We start from the raw sequence: 21,826 nt of genomic DNA on the forward strand, positions 1-21,826 counted from the left end.
CGACCGATCGCGGGCTCCTGTGGAGGCTTTCCTCTCCGGAGCTAACCTATTCTGGCTTAGTGACTGCTTGTCGGACATTCGATTCTCCGAAGTGTATTCAGAATTCATTTATTACGGTATTGTTTGTATCTATTGGCGGGATTTCCGTCAATGGGAGGCGGTCCATTGGTCATGTGTTGTATTGTGCGGTAGGTCAATTTCAGTCCGCCTTCGTCATCGCCCGCCATTGCCGGCAGAAAAACATGACAGGCATTGAGGGAACAGGGGAACAAACGTGAATAGCATGAGTCGTGAATGGAGGTGGATGATTTCAATAGACCTGTAGCTTATTGTTCATTGTATAACCTATCTTCTGTATCAATCTGCATATCAAGGCTCATTCTGAAGGCTGGGGGTGCCTCTCGCTTGTCATGCCTCGGAAAGGGGCGGAGGGTAAGGGCTGGCTAACAACGGCCAGTTGAGTGGCCTCATCTTTTTCAAGGTCCTCTCTAAAAAATACATTTTCGAGGCACATTTTCTGGATGTCTTTTCTCCTATATATTCAGAGAAAGTAACAGATAAAGCAAGAAAAACGCCTATACCGTAAAATTATACTGATCTGCTTGGAACTAAGGACTTCTAACATCTCCATGCTAGTTAGTCTCCATGCTAGTTAGCTACCAAATCTATAGTCTTTCAGTAACTATGGAAATGGCCTCAAAACAGGCATGACATTCTCTATCATGAGTTGACCACCATACAACGCCTTCGGCAACCCCACCACAATAGCAGGGAAAGAGTAAAAGGGGACATAGGTAAAGAAAAACTAGGTCTCCAAAACTCAGACAGATGAGTTCCACAACGAGAGCAGAGATGGGGAATTGAGGGAAGGGAGGAAGGGGAAAGTCCTGTGATTATGGAACCTGTGGCTTGCTGCTATCATTATTTTCTGGTTTTCATTCTTCATATCTTGCCTGTTCACCCAAGGCCCTCCAGCCACCCGATCCAAACCCCAGATGCGCCTGTTCATGGAAAATGATAATGGCCTTGTGATGGTACGATGGTACTTGGTGCGATTAAAGAGCGGAGAAGACAAAGAGCTGTATTCATAATTAGCATTGTTAGGGTTTAGACAGAGACACAAGACTTACATTGTTTGTCGCCGCAATTGCAATGCTGTCTTCGAATGGATGCCAGCTCATGTGCAAGATCTTCTTGTTGAAGTCGATCTGATCCGCATCGGTCTCCTTCTTCATGCGACTGCCGGGGCCGGCAGGGCTGCCGGATCGCGAACCGGCCTTCTTTCCGTTACCCTTGCTCATCGGCGTCGGTACACCAACCTTCTTTGCCTTGAATGCCGACTTGTCTGCCTGGAGCACAATCTCCGTATCCTTTTCTTCTTGTGTGGGGTAGATCATGAAGTTGTTGTTGTAGCTGCCGGTCATAACGTTCTCCGCGTCGCCAGAGAAGACCACCTCGAACTTGTCGAAGATGCTATCGTTCTCGTACGTATCGCAGAGGCGAGGGCGCAGGTGCTCGTGGATGGGGATGGTCTTGATTGGCTGGCGTTCCATGTTGACATCCCAAATCTTCACTGTCAAGTAGTCCCTGGACACAATGTACCGCCCGTCGTTGGAGAATCGCACGTCGGAGATGGAGGAGATAATCTCGGAGAAGAAGGAACGGGACGAGGCATCCTCTTCTTGTTCGAACTCTGCATTAAAATAGTCAGTGCGTGTAATTGGCACAATTTCCTAGTTGTAACGTACGCTTGGCGTGTTCGTCACACAACGCCCGTTGTCGCATATCCGCAAGCTTGATTGTGCCCTTGGAGCTGGCATACATGAACCAGTTACAGCTGACCGGGTGGAACTCGGCCGCAGTGATGACTTCTGTGAGTTCCTCCATATTCGCTGGCTTGATATCCACGATGTTGAAGCTCTGATCCTGGATGTTGAGGTTCCATAGGTTCACTCGCAGGTCGTCACTGCTGATAAAGGTTTCACCATCGCTGTTAACTGAGATGCTATTTATATGATACGCGTGAGCGTTGGCGTATGTTCTCCGCGGAACAGCAGCAACCACAGTGTCATGGTGTGTCAGACGAGGCAGCTTGAGTGCAGAGGGGTCCTTGAAGGATACGCGGGGGGCGCGAGCCATACCTCCACCTCCAACCGGGTTCGCAGGAGTGAGTTCATTCGATAAGTTGTTCTCGGCGACCACCTTCAGCGACTTGTCGAAGACCTTCCAAAGCTTTATCGTCTTGTCGTTCGTCGAAAGGAGGAAATGGGATGCATTCTGTCGTCGGCACCATTTTATCTTGTTGATCTTCTCTTCGATCTCTAGCGACTTGAGATAATCGAACTCTGGCTCGTGTGACTGGAACTCTGTGTGAAACTTATACTCGCAGGTTTTTTTCTGTGTTGTTCAGTGATTAGCGCAAGGCAAAACAAGAAAAAATTGAAAAGACCGGAGGGGGTGGGCTACCGTCTCGTTTCGCTCGAACAACACTACCCTTCCTCCCTTGTCACCAGTGGCCAAATAGTTACCGGTGTGGTCAAATTCGACGGTCGAGATGATATCCGCTGCAGAGCGCTTGTCAGTCGATGCACTCTGTGGAGATTGACCAGATTCGGCCGAGTAGTGCGAGGGAGGCTGCCAATTACCTTCTGTAATATCTTCTACATCGCCTTTATCGCCGAAGCATCTAAGATTAAGTTAGTCCCCATTCAATGACTCTTTGTGGTGGCGTTGTGTCGATGGCGCCTAAACAAAAGGAAGAGAAAAATGGAAACCACAGGGTGGGAAAGTCCGAAAAGGCGTTGATCCGGGGCGAACTTACTGTGTGAACTTCCAGGTAGGTGTGCCTGGATCTCTGTCTACCATTTTCACGTTCTAACTAGCCCTTGAACGCGACAAGGGCAAGGACCAAGATAGGAGGGACGGGAAATGCGGGCTGGCAAATGCCTGGTGAGAGCTCTATTGTCGATGCAAAGAATCACTTAGGTTGAAGCGAAGTAGGCGCGATAGCCGACACGAAAGAATTCGGTCGGATGGGAATAACGATTGGAGAAAGCGGAAATTGAGAGAACAGTCGGTCACCGGAGATGGTGTGCGAGGGGTTTGGCGGATGGCGGTAAGGCGAAAAGAGGGGCAGAGGGGGGGAAACAGCTTTGAACGATCCAAGTTGGAAAGACGAGCTGAAGAATGAAGGGAGCTGTTGCCGAATGAGATGGCAACGTAGCTTGATGATAGAACACAGTGAGTGTGCTTGTTATGAGTGGACCCGCAGCAGACGAGCTTGAGAGGGGGTCATAAGAGAAAAGTTTCTATTGAGGAAGGGTTTTTCGTTAGAATCAAGTCCAAAAACATAAAAGGGGAAAAGGGGATGTGGGTTGCGTACTTGGTCCGGAGGCGATGAAGAAAGACAAGGAAAAGAGTTGTGAAGTTGAAGTTGCCCAGATGAGTTTGAGGCGGTGGTGGGGAGAGTTACGGAGATACCAAAACTGAGGTGAACCAGTTTCTTGGGCACCGTCAATATTAGGAGAGATTCTAGTTTATTTCTCAAGTGAAGAAAAATTAATAATAATCAAATTTGATTCCATTTAGCCATGGCCATTTTGATTGAATATTCTGCATCAAAATCATTCAGGTCGGGCACCTGCAACATGCTGACATCAACACTGCCAACGACTGTAACATTGCCCTTCGGCGCCCCTCTCCCGGCCTTGTAACCCGTATACGACTACCACGGGTTAAAGTTGGACTCTCAATTGAAATATTGGGTTATTAACTAGTTATCTACTCAGATTGAGTTGGATCTACCTCTTTGAATTTGGTATTCAATCATCTATATGCCCGAAACAGTATTATGCGCCTCTGTCGTCATCCTTGAGGCCCAAGCAGGTCTCCGCCAAATTAAGCATTGGCATATATCATATCATATCATATGCTATCTAGGAGGGGAATTAAAAAGGGCAATTGGGGGTATTCATTCAAATCCGGAGCATCCATGTTCTGTTGAAAATTCCTTCATATATGAGTATAGATCTACAAGTATATATTTGATTATTGGACATATCCGAATATCCCCAGATCTGTCATATTTCTAAATGAGTCTAATTTTTTAAGAATGTATAACCAAAAATATCCAGATACCCTATTAACTCCTACACAATATATTATCTTTCCTATTCCAGTACATATCATGCTATATACTTCATCCCAGTCGACCTTCACATGCTTCCCTGCATCATCCGGCCCAGGCACATTAAGCCGAACACCAAGCCGAACATCAAGCCGACAACCTTGGAAGAGTTACCATCCCCGAATCCCAATCCCTACATCTCATCCTCACCCTAAACCCTCACTCCCTACACCTCAGCCTCATGATCCCTAATCCCAAACCCAAAATCCAAAGATCCAAGCCATGACCAACCAAGAGAACATGCGGGGCAATCCCAACCCCAACTCCAACACCCCGGCCCCGGCCCCATCATCCTCAGCCTCAACCTCAAACACCCCCTCCGCCAAACCCCCTTCCACCTCCGCACCCTCCGCGCCCTCACTAGCATCCCGCATCCAAACCTCCGCAACAGGCCTAGCAAAATCCGCATTCCAACCGAGCTCCGACCTAGCCAACACCCTAGCATCCACCACAAGCAGCAAACCAGCCGGTCCATCCTCGCTCCCGAATACACAAACAAGCAGGGATCTATCCGCAAATACCACACCGCATGGAGCCCCCGGTTCAAGTTCAGGTTCTGCGTCCGGGTCTGCATATGCAGCGCAGTCCTTCCGCGAACACGATACATATACATCAACACCGGGCGGATTCGCTCTACCCGCCTTGACAGAAGACGAGTTCCAGGGAAATGCATATACACACGGATATGATGGGATAGGAATAGACAACACACAGGCGGATTTGCTACGCGCAAATACAACAACCACCACAACAAATACAAACCAACCCCAATTCCAATCTCAAGACCTCCAAACCCCCTCCTCAACCTGGAAAGGCAAAGCCCGCGCCCACGATCCAACCCAACACCAATTCGAAACCGTCTGGCAGCGACAATGGCACGACCAACAAACCCCACAGACAACAGATACCCCAACTACGGACGGTGCAGCGGTCGTGTCATTGTTATCTGATATAACCTTCGATCCGAATTTCGAGGATCCGACCACTGTACCCGATAGCGAGATTGATATTGCCGCTGCACCGGCTCCACTTTCTGTTGCTGAGAGGGAGATGCTTGATTCTTTTCGGAGGGGGTTGGGGTTGGATGTGGAGGAGGATAGGAATAAGGAAAGAGAAGGGAATGTGCGGTTAACGGGTGCGAGTCTTATTCCTGATATCGATGTTTTTTTGAGTCAGGGGGTTGGGGCTGAGAGCGGTATTGGCATTGGGAGTGGAACTGGGATTGGGATTGGGACTGGGGAGGGGAATGCTATGGCTATGGCTACAGGTTCTGGTTCTGGTTTCATTCCTACTTCAATCCGCGATGATGTTTTGAGGAATATTCCTGGTGGAAGTGAATGGGTTGGTGTTCAGGAGACTGATATTGAAGTCTTTTTGAGTCAGGGGGTTGGGGTTGGGGCTGGGGCTGGGAGTGGGACTAGGATTGGGGAGGGGAATGCCGTGTCTACGGGTGCTGGGTTTACTTCGACTTCGACTTCGAATTCGAATTCTACTTCACTCCGTGATGCTGTGTTAGCGAATCTCCCTGGCGCGGGCGATTGGATTGGCGTTCAGGAGAGATATCATGACGAAGTATGGGGATTTTTGCAGCCTGTGCTTGAGGAGGCGAAGGCGGAGATTGAGGAGAAGGGGGTTGAGGGGTTGGGGCATGGGGAGGATGGGCCTGCTGTGAGGAGGTTGAAGATGATTTTGATGCATATGAAGGGGTGATTGTACGGACTGTATTGGAATTTATATTGAGAAGTACTAGTAGGAGGGTTGGGGGTTTAGGTTCTACGTGCTCTTGTAGTAGGGCTTTTGGTTTTGTGTCGATATACCATGTACATGTATATGTAAATATTAGGCTAGATATATACGAGATATAATACCAGCACGCAGTGAGTATTTGGCTGATTGTACGGAAAATTCTCATTGGTACCTTACCTCGGCAGTTGTCGGCATTCAGGATTGGCTAGCTGTCTTCTGGTTATTGGGTGTACTAGGGCTTTCTAGGCACGACCCTCTGAGCCCTAGAACAGACCACAGCTACAACTACAACTACAACTACATCAAACCAAAACCGATGTATGACTCAAAAGAATATATTCCAAAATAAGCTATGTATGTTACACAAGAACCAAGTTGATCCAATCGGATCTTAGATCCGAGGACTGGAAGAAGCGAGCGTGCCAAAGCCAGCACAAGAAACAGCAGAAAGAGACGAAACGGGGGTATGAGAGATCACACGCTGGAGGGATCATATTTCATCGAGGGAGGGAGCGGTCATCAAGGAGAAGAGGCATAAAGAAGAAGGTTTTGATATAACCTCTACAGCTCCAAGCTGGGGGTCTGGCCCTTGACACGACCGATCACAGTTTGAGCAGCGTACTTGGGGATGACCTCATCATCGTGGAGCATAGCGAACTCCTCGGTAGCATCACGACCCATGAAGTTGTACAGGGCGTTTGCGCCACCGGGGTGCTCATCGACCCAGTTGGTGAGATCGAGGATGATACCCTTGACAACGACCCAGAGGTCCTCCTTGGAGTTGTGCTTGGCGACTTCCTCCATGGAGTACTCAGTCTCCGGGATGGTGAAGGTCGCGGGATCAGGCTTGGAGGCGGGTGCCTCGGCGCCGGGGGCAGGGGCAGCGAGGGGAGCGAGAGCAGGGAGGTTTCCGCCGGTAGCGGCACTGCCCCATTCGACAGAGACCTTGCCGGGGGTGTTGGGGTCGATGTGGAGAGAGATCTGACCGAGACGCTGGGAGGCGGCGGTGGAGGAGCCGTTGGTGATGAGCTTCTGGAAGAGGTGTTGGGAGGCAGAGTCACCAGCGACACGGCCGTAGACGACACAGCCGAGGAGGGAGGAACCGCCGAGACGGTTGGCGCCGTGGACACCGCCGGCGAGTTCACCGCAGGCGTAGAGGCCGTCGAAGGGCTTTTGTTCGCTGTTGAGGACCTGGGCGTGCTCGTCGATCTCGATTCCACCCATGGTGAAGTGGAGAACGGGCTCCATGAGAGCGACGTGGAACTCGTCGTCGAGCTGGAAGGGCATGTTGTGGAAGAAACGCTTGTTCCAGGGGTCCTTCTTTTTGCCATCGGCGATGAGGTTGTACTCGTCGAAGGTCTTCTTGAGGGCTGCTTCGCCGCAGCCGATTTCGGCAACGAGCTCGGCGCCGGTCATCTTCTTCATCAGGCCACGGCCGGAGTAGTGACGGGTGTGGAAGTCCAGGACCTTGGAGGCCTTGCTGTTGAGGATAAGACGGATGGGCCACTTGCCCTTCTCCTTTTCTTCCCACATCTTGCCGGAGACGTAGTCGCGGTGGCCGAGCTCGTCAGAGAAGCGCTGGCCGTCGGCGTTGAGGAGGAGACCACCCTCACCACGGAGGGCTTCAGCGGCAAGGAACTTGAACTTGGCATCTGGGTCCTTGGGGTCGACCAGACCGGTGGGGTGGACCTGGACCTTGTCCATGTCGATGCCGTTGGCACCGATGGCCATCAGCATCTTCTGGCCGTCACCGGTAGCGTGGGTGCCGTTGGTGGAGGACAGACCGAAGGTGTCGGGGCGGTGCTTCTTGAGGAGGGAGGTGTCACTGAAGTCAGCGGCGTAACCACCGGTAGCGAGAACGACGACACCTTCGACGGACTTCTCTTCGCCGTTGATGGTGTAGGTAACACCGGTGACATTGTTACCGGACTTGTTGATGGAGGTGACGTTGGCCTTCTTGACGATCTGGACACGACCGGGCTCATTTTCGGAGAGGTCTTCCAATCGCTGCATGAGGGCGTAGGTGATGGCCATACCGGGGAACTTGGCATCATGGCCACGGTGTGTGCGGGGGTGAGTGTGTCCTCCGAGACGGGAGACGAGGGTGAGGTCGAGGTTGAAGACATCCTGCAACCACTCGACGGCGGAGGCGGACTTGTAGGTCAGAACCTTGATCAGGTCGGGACGGGCCTTGTCACGGGCGGACTTGAGGGTATCTTCGTAGAACTGCTTGACGCTGTCCTGGATGCCGAGATCGGTTTGAGTGCGAGTGAGCGCACCGTTGATACCGGAGGTGGCCTTGGTAGAGTTACCACCGAAGAAAGCCTGCTTATCCAAAACGAGGACATTGCCACCGTTGAGGTAGATGGTGTGTGCGGCGCTGAGGCCAGAGACTGGAGAGGGTTAGCTGGAACGGAGAGAATGCGGGGAAAGGGATCCTTACGGCCACCACCGACCACAATTACTTGAGGTGCAGCCATTATGTTATGTGTAGAGATAAAAGGTGAATATGGAGGAGAGAAAAAAAAAGAAAGGAAGGAAAGGATATTAAAGAGAAAGAGAGAAAGGGTTCGGGGCAGGTCAGAAGCCGACGGTCTATCGGCCGAGGCACGAAAGAATGGAAGACGTGGGGAGATGAAAGATGGGGGTACCCGCTGTAATACTAATTGCCCACCTCTGGTTTGTCTGTTTTTTATTGTTTTTTATTACAGTCCGGGGTAGTTATCACATGCGATATATAATATTGAACTACATGGAATACATCTTATTAGATTCAACTGTCTAGAATGTTTCATTTTCATTTTCACATGCATCTGCGTCATGTCACATTCCAGGCCTTTCAAGAAGTTGAGGGGAAGGGAATAAACCAAAATACGGAAGTTACATTGGAAATATCAACGGAATTAGTAGAACGTACTACTGGTACTCGATAAGTGTATTTTCTAGCAGAGAAACAGACCTTGAATTCCGTGTTCCAAGGTTCCTCGGTCCTTACAGAACGAAGTGTGAACCTCGGAATAACAATTGCGGTGTCCGAAGCTTCCGCATTATGCGTGGCATGATGCGTGAGGAGAAAGTACCATTTTAACATTTGAATATTTGAATCTCACTTTGGATCTATTCGAGGCCTACCTAGGTACTATGTAGTACATATATGTATATAATACGGATTCGATATCCCAATGGTTCTCTGGAAATATCAAATAGGCAACTCATGGACCTTGGAAATGATCGGAAAGAGGCAAAACCAGTTGCCGGCTGAGGAACATGTGGTCTCTGATTGGTGGAACAACAATGTGGAGCTGACCTAATCCGGGGATGGGAATTGCCTCAGTGGGGCTGATGATCTCATCTGTGCACCGTGCGTCCACCGGTTTTCAATTCAAATGCCGACTTGGTTCTGCATTTTTATACTCCGTATAGGGAGTATAAATAGTATAAACAGGAGAGAATCCTCAGATTTGCACCTCACCGAGCCTTGTTCTGGTTGAGCTCGACAGCTCACTACCATATTGTGGATTTCTCCTGCGGTCGCTCGGGTCAATGCGCACCGAGAAAGTATACACCAAGAGTCCATGCGATAGCGAGAAGCACCGTCGAACGGGTTTCTTGAACGAGACAAGTGGGCTAAAGGCATGAAAATGGAAATAATTGATGGATATGGTATACCTATGGTATACATACGTTTTAATTATATGGTGTAGGCCCTGGGGAGCAGGTAAGAAAACCTACACCGCTGATGTGCATCTTAACAGCAACTACAATTTAAGAACCCAACCAAAACACCGATAATCCCCCCCCCCTTAAAAAAATTAATCCATCCAGGTCACACTCTTCGTAACCAAAAACTCATTCAATCCCTCATCAGTATTAAACCTCCCCCAACCACTATTCTTCACACCGCCATGAGGAAGAGCCGGCTCATCATGGATCGTCATACTATTAATATGAACCGCCCTGCAAGAAAGTCAGCAAAAGATCCACAACTCCACGTAATCCACCCAACCAAAACCAAAACGGAATCTCGGTCTGGAACATCTGAAAAACATACCCAGATTGAATACGTCTAGCCATCGCCAAGCCCCTCCGCAGATCCTCCGTGAAAACAGACGCCGAAAGTCCATACCCACTCCCATTCGCAAGACGGATCGCCTCGTCCTCGCTGTCGAAGGGCATACACGCCGCAACGGATGCGAAAGACTCTTCCTGCCACAGCGCCATGTCTTCCTTCACCCCGCCTAGAACGGCGGGCGCCATACGTACCCCCGAGTCTGTGGGGACGCTATCCGCAGACCCAGAGATGAAGTGTGCGCCTGCGGAGACGGCGTTGGCGATGAGGGCTTCGACGCGGGTTTTGGAGGCTGTGTTGACGAGTGTTGGGGGTAGGGCTGAGGCTGCTGCACCAGCTGCAAGGGCCTTTTGTAAGGCTTCTGTGAAGGATGGGAGGATGGAGGTGTGGACGAGGATTCGGTCGGTTGCCATGCAGATCTGGCCGGACTAACACGAAAAGAAAATAGGGTTAGCTATTGACTAGGGGAAGGTGGATATGGGATATAGATATGCGACGTGCGACATGCGCAGTGGTGTTCAAACTCACATTCAAAAATGCCCCCGCTAATACTCCCTGCACGGCAGTCTGCAAATCGGCATCCTGACACACAATCGAGCTATTCTTCCCGCCTAGCTCCATAAGACAGGGCTTGAGGTTCTGACCGCAGGCGCGTGCAATCTTCCGACCAACAGCTGTGCTACCGGTGAAATTGATTTTGCGCACGGCTTCGTGCTCGATCATGGCATTGACGACCTCGGGGGCATCCTGCGGGGCACAGTGTATGATATTCAGACAGCCAGCGGGGAGGCCAGCATCTTCGAAGGCGCGGCCGATGGCCCAGTAGCAGCGGGGTGTTAGTTCGGAGGATTTGAGGACTGTTGTGTTTCCAGCTGCGAGGGCACAGGCTGCGGAGCGGATACCGAAGACGTAGGGAGCGTTCCTGTAGAAGTAATAGTTAGCATTGCGGTTAATACTATTTTATACACCTATCCTGACTTCAGGTCCATGGGTAGAAAATAAAGTTCCCCGCAACCACGAAAACACAAATCAGAGCCGAAGGTACTCACCACGGCACAATGCCTAGAATAACACCCATCGCCTCCTTGAAAACCATCGCACTCTGCCCCTCCGTCTCAACGACAGGTACACTTCCGCAGATGGATGTAGTACGGCTCGCAACCTCACGCAACATGCGCACTGCAAGCGGGACAACGAACCCCGCAGAGGCACCGACGTCCGCGCCCATTTCTTGACGCATGTACTCGGCATTGGCCTCGAGGCTCGCCTCGAGGATATCAGCAGCTTTGAAGAGGATATCGCGTCTCACGGTTGGTTTTGTCTGCGACCATGAGGGGAAGGCGGCGTCGGCAGCTTCGACGGCGCGGATTGCATCTTGGGGTGTTGCGGCGGAGGCGGTCCAGATGGTTGTGTTAGTGTAGGGACTTGTTACGGGGAAGGTTTTGGGGGTTGTTTCTTCGTGGCCGTTTATTAGGAGGGGGACTGTAACGTCGGTGGTTTGGATTGTCATGGTGGGGGATAGATAGAGGAGGGTAGAGGTACGGAGGAGAGGTACGGAGTAGAGGGATGGGGTATAGAATGGGTGAGGGGAAAACAGAGAATCCTATCGAGTCTTGGGATAAACCTCGGAATATTTTATTCTTTCACACTTTCACTCTTTCACATTGCATTCCATCTCGGCTCCACCATTCCAACAATTGACCAGAATTCGGATGATCTCTGCCAGGCACCACGTTGGTTGCCCGCATTGGTTGCCCGATGGCAACTATTCCACGCTATGCGACGACTATTTGATTATGCTTTCCACAGTTTAGTGATGGATTTTTTATCTGCGAACCAATGAAGATTCATTTTTCCCAATGTACCTATTTTCGGTAAATGTACACAAAATCGGCAGTTTCAGGGGGGGTCCAGTGATCGACAAAGGTATGAGGTAACTGAAGACTGTGTTCAATAAATAATAGCCCGGGGTCCACTGAGGGCAATTGGGCTTGGAAGAGGGGCACTTTAACTGGTTATCTCTGCCCATGTGGTTGTCTGAACTCCGTATGGTTTGCATGGTATTTCCCCTCCAACTTCTGTATCTGGATGTGTTCGCAGTAGTTTGCTCTGGTTAAACTCTGCCTAACAATTTAATAGCGCGGATTTTCGACGCTATTGGGATCTACATGTCAGGTTTAAGACCCGAGAGGAACCATGGGTGAGGTCCTCGTGGCGTCCGTAGCTGCGGGTAGCTTCTCCCTTCTGGAGGTTAAGTATACCTACCTAGGTATGTATATTGTAATTCACAACCTTGGGAGAATGTATGGAGTGTTTATGCAGTATGTAGAGTATGGATAGTCTAAAATCAATAGTTCAAGTACTAACTAGGTGATTGTGCAAAGCTTGCATGACTCAGTCCTCGTTCTCAGCTGCCGAGGTGGTATTGGATGGCGATCGTAGGGATGTCCTTCCCGTTGTGGCTGTTACCAGCCCCCACTTGGGATCCACTGGCCTATTCTGCAAAGAAAGCATTTGTCATTGCAACAAGGATGAACTACACTTTGTATGCCATTGTTTTGTTGAGCAACACAATAACCAGGAATCCAGACTAGAATGAGGGGGCAGCTATGAATCTCACTAAAATCTCCAGCACACGTGAGGGCAGTAGATCCCATCGTCATCCACGTGGATAGATAGGTCGGCGTACATTCCACGTAAACCTAGATCTCCATCGGGACAACGATCGGCCGCTAGGGGTTGCGTGTGAGTGGATAAAATAGTGGGATATGGAATTTTGAGCTGGACTAGGGCACCGGCACGTTGGACAGATCTGGATATTCGCGTGGTACAACTTTTATATCAGTGAATGCCCTAGGATTGTGTGTTTCCCATTCATTCCTTTCTTTTTTTTTTATCGATACACACATACCTTGCCATTGTTTCGGTTGAACCCTACACTCTTTTACTATTGGTTTGTCGAGCAGTGCAATGGCGCCAAGCAAGAAGGGATGGCAGATGATTGAGATCATTTCGGTCTTGGTCAGTCTGTGTCTGATCTCAGTGGTACTGCGAGTCGTCGCTCGTATTCGGAGGAGAGTCGGATTCGGCATCGATGATTATCTGAGCATGGTATCCATGGTGCTCCTCGTTGCCATGCTGGTCGAGTTGATTCTCTGTATGTGATTACCCCGCCCGTGGACCAGATTGTAATTCCATTCAATACTAACATCTATCGCCAGGGTGTACAATTGGAGGCAATGGAGCTCATATCGCGGATCTATCTCCCGAAACCCTCACGAACTACTGGAAGGTATGCATACAGCAATAATCCAATATCCAACAACACCAACCTAACACCACCCAGATCTTCCTCGCAAACCAATTCACCTACTTCGTACTCTGCCCCTGTATCAAGATCTCCATCATCTGCTTCTACCGCCGTCTCTTCGCAACCCCGATATTCCAAAAGGTCACCTTCGGCCTAAACTGCCTAATCGCCGCTTGGGGCACAGGGATCTTCTTAGCTTGTGCAGGACAATGTCGACCCCTACGCGCATACTGGGACCACAGCGTCGAAGGAACATGTTTCGATGCGCAGGAATTCATCATCGTCAACCAAGCCTTCAATGTACTCATGGACTTCGTCATCCTCATCCTGCCCATCCCAATGATCTGGAACCTCCACCGTGCATGGCAAGACAAGCTCGCGCTAAACGGGGTGTTTGCTCTCGGCGCGTTCGTTTGCTTCGCAAGCATCTACCGCATCGTCGTGCTCTTCTGGATCAGTCCGACGGACCCAACTTTCACCGTCTACCAGGCGACTCTATGGACGCATATCGAGCCTGCCGTTGGCCTGATCTGCTCTAATTTGCCGATTATCCGGGGTTTGTTCCCGGCGCTTAAGCTAAAGAGCTCCCGCAATGGAACGGGTCCTGCCTATATCAACACTGATCACACGAACTCTTTGTTCTTGTCGAAGTCTAGCCCCCGCTCGCCGGATCTGGAGTATGTTAAGATGTACAATGCCCAGGTCGAGAGCGAGTCGCCCGGATACCTTGGTGATGATCTCCATTCGCGGACTATTAATGTCCAGACGGATATTTCCATCCTCCCAGGAAATAACTCCACTACTAAGCTGAACCATTGAGGTGGTGTGCTGTTGATTTATGCCGATACGATGTGATGATATCTTTTATTTTTTGTTCTTGGGTCAATTTATATTCCCACGGAGGGAACACCAATGACCCCATTTATTCACTCTATTTTCTATGTTTTTTCCTTCACCTTTGTATACGACTTGCCACGGCGTTTCTTGCACTCGATTACCCTTACCAGCTTTACCAGCTGTCATTCTTGATCTTGATATCTCGGCTTCACCGACGATTAGAATATGATTTGTCTACGTACACAATACAGACTATACACTTCATACTATATCTTGCGTGTTTCGTATTTTATATACATTTCATGTCCGCTAGCTTTGGTCCTCTTAGGCTGTATATAACTTAAGTTCGTGTCTACTCGGATTGTTGTATCTATTTCAAAAGGTTATACATAGAAAAGTCTCTTGCACAAAGGAACTACCCCTTTTCCCCCTTCGCATGTATCTAAAAAGACAACCAAGAAGACTGGAAAGGCCGCATAAGCGGCTAACTATTATTGTATCTATTACTCGAAAACATTCAGAAGTGCGTTAGTCGAGAGACTATGAAGCCATGGATCTTACTTTTTAACGACAGCATTTATAATTAAGTATAGCTCGCGAAGGTACAGAGGCGAGACATATCAGCAAATGGAGCTTGTCTTTCATTTCTCGGGCTGGCTAAAACGATATGCAAGAGTAGGCAGATGGCATGAATTCGTAGATCTTTATCTTTCATCAGATGGACACACAGACGAGACATAGTTGACCATTCAATGCACCATCTGGCTCGTAGCGAATTCCTAAAATCAATATATTAGCAAGAAAAGCAACCTCAGACAGAACAAACGCCAGCACATACCGGGAACTGATCAGAGATACTAGTAGCAACACGCTCTACATCCTCCGCAAGATCCTGCACACCAAGATCCCACTGTCTCAGCTTCGTCCCATTAGAAGCACCCGCCGAGGATCCACCAAGGGTTTCAGCATCAAACGAAATAACCCCATCAATTTGATCAATCCGACCACGCAGCCGTCCCTGCTCAACCATGCGCGCCGCATAAGCCTCCGCTTTCTCGCCAGCAGACACATCACCCGAAGACTGCAATCCAAGAATCGAGCCCAGGTCATCGACATGGATATTCTCATACAGCTTGCTCGCCGCAACGAGATTGTGCTCGATAACCGCCTTATCGAGAACGGTCGTACCGTCTGCCGTAACAGCGAGCTGGTGCGGCGCAAGTTTCTTTGCGAACGCGGCGACTTCATCGGCTGTCAGGAGTCTGTCCAGGAACATCTTCTCCAGGATACCGAATTCCTCAACGGAAGGCGTGCGGTCGTCTTTGTACAGACGGGCGAGGGAGCGAGAACGCTGCGGGCCAGCAGGTGCAAGTACGGCACATCGGATTGCAGCAGATAGCGCTGTCAGACGGTCTCCTTCGTCGACGCCCGGCGCGAGACTCACGTTAAAGTATTCCTGGGCGGCGTCGAGGAAGCGGCGACGGGCATCGAGGATGCGGGCCTGGGAGAGCTGGAAGTAGAGCTTTGCATCGTGGTCTTCTATTTTGGAGGGGAGGTTCTTGATGCGGTTGAGAAAGGCTTCGGCGTTGGTCGTGTCGTCGTCTTCGAGGTAGTAGCGCACGATACGGATCCACAGGCGGGCCTTGGCGGCATCTGAGACCAGACGCTGCGAGCTGTCGATATGGATGCCCTGTAGGGCGCGGGCGGCGGCCGTGTATTCTTCCTGGGATTCGTAGGCGTCTGCGAGGATCTCGCGGATCTGCGAGTCTTGTTCTTCGACGGAGGCGGAGCGCGTGTGGAGGAGGGTGATGGCGTGCTGGCCGACTTTTATTTTTGTTTCCGGGGTGAGGGATTGGAGGACTGTGATGAAGATGTCGAGGAGGGGGCGGGCTGCGACGATGCTCACTTCTTCGCTGAGGATTGAGTCGAGGTAGTAGACTAGGTCTTGGGCGAGTTCGTGGCCGGTGGAGGTTGTTACCATCTCATTGAGGAGATCGGTGTATTGCTGTAGCTTTGTTGGTTGGTGTGGGTTCGTTTCGATGCCCGATAGGGCGTTTGTCATCTTTTGGGAGGCCATGGTGGTGGTTGAGTGAAGGAGAGGTGGTAAAGAGAGTTGCTGTTAGACGCGGAGTGGTGGGGACGACTGTTATCGATAAGAGCTGGCTTGGATGTATACAGACGGAAGCAAGAGAACGGAGTTAATTTAATTTAGTCATAACATAGATAAAATAGGTCTTACGAAGATCATATAGCCGGGACTATATAGAGCTAGAAATGGACTGTTCTCGGGTGCCTCGGGCCTTGTGATCGAGGTGGTTTACTATTGATGTCTTTACCTAGGTACTTCTTGACCACTTATAGCTCTCCAATTCTCGTACATAAAATACATCCTGCATATTATTTTACCCAACACATCCATTCGGACAATTTATACTCCCATATAAGTAATCATATGCGTAGGGGCGCCTTCATGACTGGATAGACATAATGGTATGCTGTTCCGGTGGAACCTTGATCAGATTCATCATACTCTATTTAGTTCCTCGAGTCGAGAAGGATTCTGATTGTGATGATTACGATAATTATGAATCCTGACAAATTCGGAACAGCTTCGCTTTACGCTTGTCGGCACAAAGCCGTCAAAACACTTCAGATTCTTTGACCACGGGGCTGATCCTAAAGCCAATTGTTCTGAGGAGAGGAATACAATAACGTCAATTCTTTCTCGTGGATACTACTTCCACACTGGTGGAGAGACTCGGGAAATCTTAAATTTTGTTCTGAAGTATTGTGATGGTCTAAAAGTCAGTGCCACGGATGTTGCATTTGCATTGAAATTGCCATTGCTCTCCATGAATAAGGGAATTTTGGAGACTTTTTACAGATACGATAAAAGTCTTCGTGTGACTCAAGACGCAATAGCCAATGTGGTTGCATCCACACGGATGGGGGACTCAACAGAGTTTTTTTAATATGCTAACTGAGCGCGCTGGAGACGTGGAAATTACTCTCGACATTCTGGAGTCCGTGCAAAGCCCTGAGATACTCGAAATCTTACTCCAACATCAATATTGCTGCCAAGATACCCCAGATGTATTCGAAACACTCGCTTCTAACCCTGTGTGTGATGGGAGCCTGGTCCAAGCCATGCTTGAAAAAGAGCCTCGAGTCTTACCCACATCCAACGTAGTCCTCCTGGTACGCACTTCTGACTATTTTGAAACCGATATTCCGGCAATTCTGCGCTCGCTGTTTGATCGCAATCCAAGTATTTCAGTGTCCGAAGCTATGATCACCTCTTGCCAGCACCCAGATCACCTCGAAGTTCTACTCTCTAAACCCCAACGTCCGGACCCAACCGAGGTCCTGGAAAGGATACAGATGAGTTGGGCTGGTATCATGGAGGTTATTTGGCAAGTCAAGACTAGATAGACAGCACTAATGGCGATCGGTCCAACAACTGGATATCGAGAAGGCAATTTGAACACCACTATGAAGGTGGATGTAGTTAGTTAGACAGTAGACATAGATCGGGTATTGAAATATATATGTAAAATACGTAAATTACGTATAGACTGGTACATGTGCTGCAGGCAAATTCCAAGGTGAGCCACATTGGCAAACAATGAACCACGAACTTCAACTTGTCAACAATCGCGTCAATACACGACTCTCGAACCATGTTACAAGAACTCTAACTCTCAAAATCTATCAAGTTGATCATTGCTCTGATCCTACGACATGGCTGAATACAACGAAGTTTTGAAGGGCTACAATGACATTCTCGACCTGAGACAGGCCTACGCCTGGAATGCGGATTCCGTGAGTAGACTAATATCACTTCCCCAGGAAACCCATGCGCAGAATAATTGCCGATCCAGACTTCAGATAATGAAATTTCTCCGCCACGTTGTCACGTATGGATATCTCTATGATATCCAAGACCACCAAATTCCAGCTCTCAGAGCCATGGTGGCTCAAATTGAGATGCTACGGTAGGGACCAAGCTTACACCATATGCCTATCACTTCTGACTGAATTTTGCTTTCGTTCACACAGCCCGGCAGAAGGTAGCCTGTTTGCCTCACCCGACCTTGAGCAAGGTCTCTCAATGGATCATGTGTTCAGCCCCGGCTGGGACCCATCGATCCCGAAAAGGATAAAAGTTGCCTTAAAATGATTTTATGCATGACGGAGTCCCCTTCCCCCTTCCGGGGACTCTGTGATATATTAGGCTTGCTTCTTTCATCGATGGGTAATGCGCCGACTGGTGCAAATTCGCGCACTTTCTACCTCCCGCTCGTGGCGATGTACGGGCGGTGGTGTAAAGTGCTTGGGGATTCTCTACCATGTCCCACCATGTTCAATTGCACGTGGATAGCAGAGGGAGAAGACAGAGGTCGGTTCTTCCTGGGAGCATCCCTTGGACGGTACAAGCAAGCAAACGCCTCATGGACGCAGGCAGTCAAAGAAACAAGGTTCTCTTTGATTAATGATGCGGAGATGGTATCGAAGGGGTATACCATGATCGATTGCCCTGCCTCCAGCAAGGGGATTTGGTTCGGAAACTGCGCTGAGGTATATTCTCTACTGCATATGCTGAAGTGAGTTTACTACCCCGGGATCCGTATAGTACCAAAGCTAACCAGATAGGGGAAATACCAACCCGGATGCTGTGTATGGAATAGCTGTGCATAGGAAAGGTGTGCTGCACAGCCATTATGAAGATGGTGTTTCGGGATGGGCTTGGAAGGCTGTACGAAGGCTGTGTGCCAATTGTGAAGAGTTGGTACGCATGTGGGGAGGATTGCCAGCTAACTTCGACCCATTTGCTGATGTTGGTGGGTCCCACTGCACCGTAGACTACTGATTTGATACTTGATTGAGGATGATGGTTACATGACAATCTTTCTACCTATAACACTGCGATCAGAAAATATCCATGTATTCGGGGGAGTTGGGATTCGTGGTCCAACCTGAGGGAACGGTGAACTGGTAGGTGATATTGGTATATGAAGATAGCAACATATAACATACCACTCAAAGCTGGCAAAGGAATGATGTTAGTAGCAGGATAGTAGTCAAGTATGGTGATTGATATGACACTGGTATAGATGAAGGTTACTGGAGGATGAGTTGAGAAGGTTTGCAGGTTTCGCTCAGTTGAATGCCCAGGTAAACAAATACTACCTAGAAAGTTAGTTATGCCCCAGAGCCCCATTTGGGATCTGATTATAGTTGAGCGTATAAATTAAGCTACACACCTAATATTACTGTGTGAAGAGTCGAAAAGCACGTCGTCATACATGCGACGAGAGCTGGCTCTCACCGCCTACCGTATCGGGTTGAGTGAATAGCTCCAGACTTGGGTGGCGCGGACTTTATCACTCAAACGCGCTTTTCACTCCATCCACCACTTTCTCTCCCGATAAATTCAGTGCTCCTTCGACAGTCGCATTCACTACAACATCATTTCCTCTGAAATTTGACCGTCCTCGAGCTATCCCGCACCCAATATGGCGCAGGTCAAGCAAGACCCGGATCGCCCGTACTTCAAGCAAGATCCTGACAGCAAGGATATCGTCCTTGGAGACATAGACGAAGAAGATCTCTACGAAGATGCTGGAGACCTGGACTTCACGCAAGCAGGTCAGAACGTGTGGCTCTCCCGTCTGCCTCGGTCGCTGTGGGAGCACTGGGCCCACCTGGACGATGACGAAGAGATTGAGCTTGGTACCATGAGAGTGGAGGGGACACCGAACGATATCAAGAGGGTAAGTGGAAAGACATGCGCATGCAATATGTCTGGCAGATTCTGACATCCGTCCGTTTCTCAGGTCAGTTTGCGCATACATGATCGCCCAGATAATCGGGAGATTCCCAAGGACTACACACTCCAGCGGCAAACGGTCGACCCATCCGGCACCGGATCACACCTCACAAACAATACGTACCTCTTTACCGAGAAGGATATCCCCGGCGTCGAGAACCGCATGGCTACATTTGGCGAAACGCGCTCCGTTCTATACGAAGCTCAGAAACGTGAAGCGAAGCGGCGGGAACAGGGCAAAAGATGGGAGCCTTATGTGCGAAAGACGATACCAAGTATGTCCCATTGCAGACATAGAGAGTTGCATTTGCTCACAATTCCTAGAACACACTGCCCTCGCCGGCGCGGTCAGTGAAGAATTCAATTGCCTTCCCGTGGAGAATGAAGAGTTCCGACGGATCTCCGAGAAGCGAGCGCTGGAAGCTCTGAAGCCTCGGAAGGAAACTGTCTTTATTGATAAGATTCCCGGGAAGATCATCCAGGCCCGCCATGCTCTTCCCACCGAAAGGGGACAATTTGTGGTATGTTATCTTGCATTTCTGTTTATGTTTGAGGCTAGATTACTCACTTCGCCTGCAGCAAGCCACACGACCTACCAAAGGAAAATCCCAAGAGAACAAGTCCACCCGTATGCCACAAAACGAGCTTCTGGATCTTATCTTCCAGTGCTTCCGCGAATTCAAATACTGGCCCTTTAAGACACTCAAGGCCCGATTGGCACAGCCAGAGGCCTATCTCAAACAGACTTTGGAGATGGTTGCGCACCTCGTCAAGGCTGGTGACTTCGCTATGACTTGGGAACTGAAGCCCGAGGCAACCCACAGTCAGTACTCGAATGCGATGGACAATGCAAAGGCAGAGTTGCCACCGGGAGCCGACGATCCTTTCGAGTCAGAGGATGATCCAGCTTCTGGAATGGATCAGGACGACGTTAAATTTGAGGACGTCTAAACAAATACAGACAAATAACGGCTTCGATATGTTGCATAAGCAGGGTCCTGGCGTTAAGGCTTTCAAGGAAAGGCCGGGTTCAAATCGGAAAATAGTCATAAAATGGAATGAACAAATGAATTACATACAATGTTGGACTTGGTCCTAAGCAATAGTCCCTTCGATTGGTATATTCGAAACTCATATCTCCGTAGGATTCACAATGACCACCTTTGAGCATACTTAGCCTAATTGGACGCTGGTTTCATCAAAATTGTAGACATTTCTTGTTGAGAATTGTCTTAAGCACCTCGATCCAACCATTCGTGAGCCCAATATTGTCGGTCTGGAAATGCCCTTTATTGACTGGATTGGGTGTAAGCTTTAAATGGTTTGATGGGCATGTGATAAGGCAGTATGCCCACATTTTGTGAACCATAGCGGTAGTGTGCCTGCTTCCATGGGGAATATTTTCAGTAAGAATTTCATTTATACATTGTTTGGCCATTTCTGGTGTAGGCAGGGAGTATATATTAACAAATTTATGGGTAAATTAGATAACAGTGCCCTCTTTTCAATCTTGAAGCTCTTTTTATGCACTTATACGTGAGGTGCGGAGTACTTCGCTGGTGATTGTTAAGTTGGGAGTGGGCCTGCTTTCTATTGAAGCTAGTCTTAGGCACGAATGCTGAAGCGAGGTTTCTTTGACCCCAGATAGCTGCACAGGCCCCCAAGAGGCGTTTTTCTGTCTCAGCTTACTCCGTACTGTTTAGCCGGATAGTTGGTGACGTCCTCATCGACCTGAGCACAGACCTCTTCGCCTCTTAGTCTGAATGCCTAAGGCATGATAATATGCAAACAATGCAAACACACATCTCGGATCACACCAGCGCTAAATGCGCGCGTCTTTGCTGCTTC

General features: G+C 49.4%; 10 protein-coding genes across 10 annotated transcripts; 6 read left to right on the plus strand and 4 right to left on the minus strand.

Annotated features, from left to right (window-relative positions):
• Positions 1 to 1,055: 1,055 nt before the first annotated feature.
• N7455_008842 (protein phosphatase 2A regulatory subunit CDC55) lies at positions 1,056 to 2,865 on the minus strand (the record flags this gene model as incomplete). Its single annotated transcript, XM_065605990.1, has 6 exons — positions 1,056 to 1,079; positions 1,131 to 1,693; positions 1,749 to 2,397; positions 2,467 to 2,564; positions 2,646 to 2,686; positions 2,822 to 2,865. 6 exons carry the CDS (start codon positions 2,863 to 2,865, stop codon positions 1,056 to 1,058), a joined length of 1,419 nt encoding a protein of 472 aa, XP_065460939.1.
• Positions 2,866 to 4,408: 1,543 nt separating this feature from the next.
• On the plus strand, positions 4,409 to 5,896 carry N7455_008843 (uncharacterized protein; the record flags this gene model as incomplete). The annotated part of the gene is made up of 1 exon (XM_040960320.2): positions 4,409 to 5,896. The coding sequence occupies one exon, from the start codon at positions 4,409 to 4,411 to the stop codon at positions 5,894 to 5,896; it is 1,488 nt and encodes a 495-aa protein (XP_040809214.2).
• A 597-nt stretch (positions 5,897 to 6,493) lies between these two features.
• Positions 6,494 to 8,412, minus strand: osm1 (putative fumarate reductase Osm1; the record flags this gene model as incomplete). The annotated part of the gene is made up of 2 exons (XM_040960313.2): positions 6,494 to 8,325; positions 8,376 to 8,412. The coding sequence occupies 2 exons, from the start codon at positions 8,410 to 8,412 to the stop codon at positions 6,494 to 6,496; spliced, it is 1,869 nt and encodes a 622-aa protein (XP_040809248.1).
• Positions 8,413 to 9,744: 1,332 nt separating this feature from the next.
• N7455_008845 (aldehyde dehydrogenase) lies at positions 9,745 to 11,511 on the minus strand (the record flags this gene model as incomplete). Its single annotated transcript, XM_040960322.2, has 4 exons — positions 9,745 to 9,889; positions 9,984 to 10,429; positions 10,530 to 10,923; positions 11,051 to 11,511. 4 exons carry the CDS (start codon positions 11,509 to 11,511, stop codon positions 9,745 to 9,747), a joined length of 1,446 nt encoding a protein of 481 aa, XP_040809217.2.
• Positions 11,512 to 12,971: 1,460 nt separating this feature from the next.
• On the plus strand, positions 12,972 to 14,130 carry N7455_008846 (uncharacterized protein; the record flags this gene model as incomplete). The annotated part of the gene is made up of 3 exons (XM_040960295.2): positions 12,972 to 13,158; positions 13,223 to 13,293; positions 13,348 to 14,130. 3 exons carry the CDS (start codon positions 12,972 to 12,974, stop codon positions 14,128 to 14,130), a joined length of 1,041 nt encoding a protein of 346 aa, XP_040809245.2.
• A 513-nt stretch (positions 14,131 to 14,643) lies between these two features.
• Positions 14,644 to 16,387, minus strand: N7455_008847 (PCI domain-containing protein). Its single transcript, XM_040960350.2, has 2 exons — positions 14,987 to 16,387; positions 14,644 to 14,927 (listed from the first exon to the last, which is right to left on the minus strand). Exons 1-2 carry the CDS (start codon positions 16,223 to 16,225, stop codon positions 14,898 to 14,900), a joined length of 1,269 nt encoding a protein of 422 aa, XP_040809257.1. The 5' UTR covers positions 16,226 to 16,387; the 3' UTR covers positions 14,644 to 14,897.
• Positions 16,388 to 17,121: 734 nt separating this feature from the next.
• On the plus strand, positions 17,122 to 17,580 carry N7455_008848 (uncharacterized protein; the record flags this gene model as incomplete). The annotated part of the gene is made up of 1 exon (XM_040960310.2): positions 17,122 to 17,580. One exon carries the CDS (start codon positions 17,122 to 17,124, stop codon positions 17,578 to 17,580), a length of 459 nt encoding a protein of 152 aa, XP_040809229.2.
• A 309-nt stretch (positions 17,581 to 17,889) lies between these two features.
• On the plus strand, positions 17,890 to 18,147 carry N7455_008849 (uncharacterized protein; the record flags this gene model as incomplete). The annotated part of the gene is made up of 2 exons (XM_040960291.2): positions 17,890 to 17,970; positions 17,998 to 18,147. The coding sequence occupies 2 exons, from the start codon at positions 17,890 to 17,892 to the stop codon at positions 18,145 to 18,147; spliced, it is 231 nt and encodes a 76-aa protein (XP_040809233.2).
• Positions 18,148 to 18,356: 209 nt separating this feature from the next.
• On the plus strand, positions 18,357 to 19,050 carry N7455_008850 (uncharacterized protein). The gene is made up of 2 exons (XM_065605991.1): positions 18,357 to 18,752; positions 18,802 to 19,050. Exons 1-2 carry the CDS (start codon positions 18,400 to 18,402, stop codon positions 19,016 to 19,018), a joined length of 570 nt encoding a protein of 189 aa, XP_065460940.1. The 5' UTR covers positions 18,357 to 18,399; the 3' UTR covers positions 19,019 to 19,050.
• Positions 19,051 to 19,551: 501 nt separating this feature from the next.
• On the plus strand, positions 19,552 to 21,054 carry N7455_008851 (transcription factor IIF subunit TFG2). The gene is made up of 4 exons (XM_040960324.2): positions 19,552 to 19,922; positions 19,986 to 20,253; positions 20,303 to 20,499; positions 20,558 to 21,054. Exons 1-4 carry the CDS (start codon positions 19,665 to 19,667, stop codon positions 20,927 to 20,929), a joined length of 1,095 nt encoding a protein of 364 aa, XP_040809226.1. The 5' UTR covers positions 19,552 to 19,664; the 3' UTR covers positions 20,930 to 21,054.
• Positions 21,055 to 21,826: the final 772 nt, after the last annotated feature.

The sequence above is a fragment of the Penicillium solitum genome, assembly GCF_028829755.1.
Source record: "Penicillium solitum strain IBT 25940 chromosome Unknown utg000005l_segment0_segment0, whole genome shotgun sequence".
Classification (NCBI taxonomy): domain Eukaryota; kingdom Fungi; phylum Ascomycota; class Eurotiomycetes; order Eurotiales; family Aspergillaceae; genus Penicillium; species Penicillium solitum.

Excerpts from the sequence above, each read along its gene's own strand:
- N7455_008851 (XM_040960324.2), top strand. The coding sequence starts at position 19,665 with ATGGCGCAGGTCAAGCAAGACCCGGATCGCCCGTACTTCAAGCAAGAT. Across the intron at positions 19,923-19,985 it reads CACCGAACGATATCAAGAGG|GTCAGTTTGCGCATACATGA; the intron begins GTAAGTGGAAAG and ends TCCGTTTCTCAG. Across the intron at positions 20,254-20,302 it reads TGTGCGAAAGACGATACCAA|AACACACTGCCCTCGCCGGC; the intron begins GTATGTCCCATT and ends CACAATTCCTAG.
- N7455_008850 (XM_065605991.1), top strand. The coding sequence starts at position 18,400 with ATGGGTAATGCGCCGACTGGTGCAAATTCGCGCACTTTCTACCTCCCG. Across the intron at positions 18,753-18,801 it reads TCTCTACTGCATATGCTGAA|GGGAAATACCAACCCGGATG; the intron begins GTGAGTTTACTA and ends CTAACCAGATAG.
- N7455_008847 (XM_040960350.2), bottom strand. The coding sequence starts at position 16,225 with ATGGCCTCCCAAAAGATGACAAACGCCCTATCGGGCATCGAAACGAAC. Across the intron at positions 14,928-14,986 it reads GTATCTCTGATCAGTTCCCG|GAATTCGCTACGAGCCAGAT; the intron begins GTATGTGCTGGC and ends TATTGATTTTAG.